A 5,088-nucleotide genomic window follows, 5' to 3' on the forward strand; every position below is an offset into this window, starting at 1 on the left:
GCTTGTTTTCATTTCATGCGTACAATTTCCTACCTTCTTTGATGGAGAGTTGATGGGGTAAATAGTCTAATCTTATTCAGTTCACCTCCTGTGGATTCCCAGGGACAGTCGTGACAGACGAAGTATTCTGCAAATCACAAGAGCCAGCTACCAGGAGAGCCAAACCTCTTAATAGGAAGAGTTTTAGGGATTTAAAATTTCTCCATTTAAAAATTCACGGAACATGCAAAATATAAAGTTCTCTGCATCATTGCAACTTTATGGGCTTTGTTTTCTAAGCTAGATAATTAAAGATTGAAAAGAAAAGAAATAGGCACCAAGACAGATCAGAAGCAAATTGGAATACCTACCACACCCGGGGATTTGAGATGGCACTGGTCTTTAACGTTTGCGTCTCTTGGCTTGTATTAAAAATAAAAGGCGATACCTGTCTGAATCTGTTTAAAAAGGAAAAAAAAAAAAAAAAAAAAAAGAAAGAAAACTGAGAGATATAAGTTTACAATATTCATGTGTTCTTGTTCCGCCAGGTGACCTAGGAAAATAATTTTAAAAAATAGTTCAGTTACTCAGTGAAGACGTTGTTGCTTCACTGCATAAACCTTAAATCAGAGAAACACATACTCTTCAATGCCCGCTCAGTCCTCCGAGCCGGGGACGCAAGATTCAAATCCTGCTGCAGAAACACTTGGAGTGGGGGGGCGTTGCATGTTTATGTGGCAGTTTATTTATTTTTTTTTAAGTGCTTCTTAAGCAGTTCGAAGCATAAATAATGAATCTGAGCCTTAGACAGAGGAAATCGCACCCACTAATGTGAACTAACACGACCAAAGTAGGCGCATAATAGACAAGACTAGGAGCTGCTAACCACTTCTACACAATGGCATTAATAAGATTAACCTGGGCAATTAGCCGGTGCAGCAGAGATCAAGCCTAAATCTGGGGCCTTTCTAAAAAGCCCACTAATGGAAAGGATTACGTTAATTTCATTAATTCTCAATACACAGACTCGGGCTGCTTTCACTCCTTTGTGTAACCCCCACCTCTTCCCCACCAAAAAAAGGGAGAAAAAAAAAATCAAATCTGGTATTGTTTGTCATCTGCATATTACCAGGAACTAAATCCAGGATGACGTCGCCTGGGTATAAAAAAGGGAAGAGGTTCAGATGGATTATACTCCGAGCAGCCCTCTGGGTTGAGATCAGTAAACAGGCGAGAGTTGAGGGGGGAAAGTTCCAGGGGTGGATCCTGCGCACACGCACACACACCGCACACGCGCGCACAGACACACACGCACACTCTGCCCGCAAGCTGCCCTCGGAAAAGGCTCTTTTCTTTTCGCTCCGATCCCTTTTTCAAATTTATCCGAAAAGTTTCGATTTCGTGTCCTTCCAGCCTCTTCCCCCCCCCCTCCCCAGCCACCACCTACCCTCCCTCCCGCCCTCCTCCCTCCCTCCCCCGGCCGGTCCCCGCCGCCCTGCCCCGCACGGTTTGGGGCATGCCTGTGAGCATGTTCAGCATCGACAATATCCTGGCGGCCAGACCTCGCTGCAAGGACTCGGTGCTGCTGCCCCCGAGCGCCGCGCCCGTCGTCTTCCCCAGCCTCCACGGGGACTCGCTCTACGGCAGCGCCTCCGACTACGGCGGATTTTACTCCCGGGCGGTGGCTCCCGCCTCCGCGCTGCCGCCGGCCGTCACTGGATCTCGGCTCGGCTACAACAACTACTACTACGGGCAGCTGCATGTGCCGGCGTCCCCCGTGGGCCCTTCGTGCTGCGGGGCCGTGCCGCCCCTGGGCGCCCAGCAGTGCTCCTGCGTCCCCCCCGCAGGTAAGGCGGCCCCCGCGGGACGGGACAGGCAGGGATCGGACGGGCCAGGCCCCCTTTGTTCCCGCAGCCCGGGGCCGGAGCGGGTGGCCGGGAGCTGGCGGCCCGCAGGAGAGCGGCTGGGCGGCGGGAGGGGGCATTTTCGGGACGGGACGGGACGGGACGGGACAGGAGCGGGGGGAAGCAGCGATCTCATGCAAAGCCTATCGTCGACTCGTCTGTCTGTCCGTAGGTTACGAGGGCACTGGGTCAGTCCTGATGTCCCCTGTTCCCCATCAGATGTTGCCCTACATGAACGTGGGCACTTTGTCCCGGACGGAGCTGCAGTTACTGAACCAGCTGCACTGCAGGCGAAAAAGGCGGCACCGGACTATCTTCACTGACGAGCAGCTGGAAGCGCTGGAAAACCTCTTCCAGGAAACGAAATACCCAGACGTGGGCACGAGGGAACAGCTGGCCAGAAGGGTGCACTTAAGAGAGGAAAAAGTGGAGGTACTTTGCTTTCTTTTTCCTTCTTCAGCCCTCTGCCATTCGCACTCAATCGCGCCCGAACCGGATGTATCGCGGTGCGGCTCCAGCCCGGCTCTGCCAGCGGAGCCGCTTTGCGGGGACAGAGGGAAAGTTTTTATTCTTTCCAAGTTCCTTTCCCTGGGGCGGCCGGCCGAGCCTGTCCCAGGGCTGTGAGGGATTGTCCACTGGCGGCTGTGCCTCCTGAAGGCGCCCGGCCGATCCCACCCGAGTGGCTGCTTCCCCCGCCTGTCCGTCCCAGCGCGGCCGCTCACACCGGCCCCGGCAGGGCTCCTGCGGGGCCGAGGTCAGCTGCGGGTTTGCATGGTTTTATTTTTATTTTTTTCCCCCTCTAATATTTTAATTTCTTAACGTGACAGGTTTGGTTCAAAAACCGCCGGGCGAAGTGGAGAAGGCAAAAGCGATCGTCTTCGGAGGAATCAGAAAACGCACAAAAGTGGAATAAAGCGTCTAAAACGTCACCAGAGAAGAGACAAGAGGACGGGAAAAGCGACTTGGACTCTGACAGCTGATACTTCTAAGTGGGGGGGACATTTCCCGTGGACTGTCGGATACGCTCCAGAGGATGCTACTAATCTTGCACAAGATCTGCCTTGTTGGAGGGGGAAAATATCTGTATATAATGTACAATGCCCCGAGCTAATTCCGTGTAAATAAAATGTGTTGCGGAGGTGTTGCACAAGTAGACGGCGGCGCGTTTGTTCACTCTGCGCCGCGGGGAGAGGGAGAGGAGCGGGACAGGGGAGCGGGGAGCGGCGGTGCGCGGCTCCCCGGGGAGCAGGGCCGGCGCGGTCCCGCCTTGGCGGTGCGGGGCCACAGCGGGAGAGCCGGCGGAGCGCAGCGCCGGCAGGCCGGGCAGCCGTGGTGGCTCTCGCACCGGGGGGAAGCTGCCGAGGCCCAGCCAGGCAGCCCGGTACGGGATCGGCCCGGTACGGGATCGGCCCGGTAGGAGCCCGAGGAGGCCGGGAGCGAGCCCCGTTCTCCTCCCGCGGGCCGCCCGCCGCAGTCCGGCCCCGTTCGCTTCTCCCGGCCGGGAGCGCTGCGGCTCCCCCGCCCCGGCTGCCCCCGCCGCGGCCACAGTGCCCTTGGGAAACACCGGCAGGCGAAGCAAACCCGGCCCCACACTTGCTGACTCTGCCCCGTCTCCCTGCGCTTTCCCGTCTCCCTGCGGCTGAGCCTTGTTGAGTTTCCAAAGCGTTCGTCTTTGACCCTCGTGTAGAAAAGCCATCTCTCTTCAGCGGTATTTAAAGTTGTTGTTAATAAATTTTAGACATTATCAGATGGATTGCACCTAAGGGGAGTACGAGCCCTTGTGCGTTGCTTTTTTTCAGGTGTTTCAGAGGAAATTGCTAATGGAAGTTTTCTCCCCTTTGAGGCAGCACCTTTGCAATTATGAAAGCAGTGACAGCCTGGTCTCCTTTTACTCTTCCCTCTGCGAGGGCCTCGTAGTTGAGACGTCTATTCCCCCTTTAAAATTCAGGTTCGTTTTCCTTTTGCTTTTTTCCCTGTGACTCTCCAGCTCAGAGCTTATCATTTGAGAGAGGAGCCACGGCGACTTCCCCATGGTGTTGTGTTTATGAAGACCCTTCTCTCTCGTTGCTTAAAAGACTCTTCATAAAGTTAAAACAAATAACCTGAAAGTGTAAAGCCAATTCAGACGATCTCTGGCCCGAAAACTTTAGGCTGTGCCTTTCATTCAAAGTTAAGTGGTAGTGAACTGATTTTTCTTAATTATGGCCAATGCCTAAACTCGCCTGTATCTATTAATCTCACCTAGTTTAGACAAATTGTTTTTTCAAATATGCTCACCATTACTTAAGTGACACAAGAAAGAGTCAACTGCTGTGTTGCTTGCCTTTTTCCTATTTTTCGTGATGTATCCAGGTTTTTATGGGTGTTATAACACGGTGCACACTGCAGGTGTTAGTGTGATAGAACTGGTCTTAGTGCCTGTCTGCTCAGGTGGCTTTTTAATGTCAGTGTTTCCACATAGATGAGGTATCTCTTTCTGAGCGACCTCTCACCACATCAAGATGTAGGAACAGCTGCTGAGGAAGCAATTCAGTGTGGTTTTGTGTGAGCCACTCCTTTAGGGGGCTAAGAGTTTCTCAGCTACTGCTGGCTTGAAGAGAAGAAATTGAACCTCTCGTTCCTCGGTGCAGCAGAGGAGGAAGGGTAAAAGCAAATGGATTCTTCTTCTTGGATACATGGGATGGTTTGGTTTTATGGAGCTATTGCATTTTGGAGATTCTACCCTTTTGCTATGGATGCATATTTGACCTCTGTGAATTATATTGAATTACAACACAACAGCACTAAAAATTAATTCTTAAATTTCTGAAAATTAGATTTGAAGTGTTTTGTTATGTTATATGCAGGAAGTCTTGCTGAGTGGCTTTTTAATGTCATCACCTCTGTATTTAGTCATTGTTAGGTTTTAAAATGCATAATTAATTTGCAAATAAAAGTTAGGTCTAAGGATAATATTGCCCAAGACTTTACAAATGCTTATATATTTGTGTTATTTCCATGTGTAAATATCCCTACTGCCACAATAGGAGCTTGGTAAGGTTTTGTTTTGCTTTGCATTTTTTTGTGTGGGTGATAATTTTGGAAGTCACTATTAAAGATTTTAGCTTGCATAGCTGAGTGTAGGAGTTAAACTAGATCTGGGTCGTAAGAAATGGGATTTTAAAATATTTTTGATTACCAATAGGAGTTACTTAAAGTTGCAGTA

At 50.9% G+C, this 5,088-nt stretch overlaps 1 protein-coding gene across 1 annotated transcript; it reads left to right on the forward strand.

The window, feature by feature from the left end:
* The first annotated feature begins 1,091 nt into the window (after positions 1 to 1,091).
* Positions 1,092 to 3,030, forward strand: GSC (goosecoid homeobox). Its single transcript, XM_071428403.1, is given in 4 exon segments — positions 1,092 to 1,400; positions 1,402 to 1,826; positions 2,056 to 2,315; positions 2,711 to 3,030. Coding segments are annotated over 4 exon segments (1,113 nt in total). The 5' UTR covers positions 1,092 to 1,125; the 3' UTR covers positions 2,864 to 3,030.
* Positions 3,031 to 5,088: the final 2,058 nt, after the last annotated feature.

This window comes from Agelaius tricolor, unplaced genomic scaffold, assembly GCF_023055355.1.
Source record: "Agelaius tricolor isolate 1412-34295 unplaced genomic scaffold, bAgeTri1.0.p SCAF_5, whole genome shotgun sequence".
Taxonomy (NCBI): domain Eukaryota; kingdom Metazoa; phylum Chordata; class Aves; order Passeriformes; family Icteridae; genus Agelaius; species Agelaius tricolor.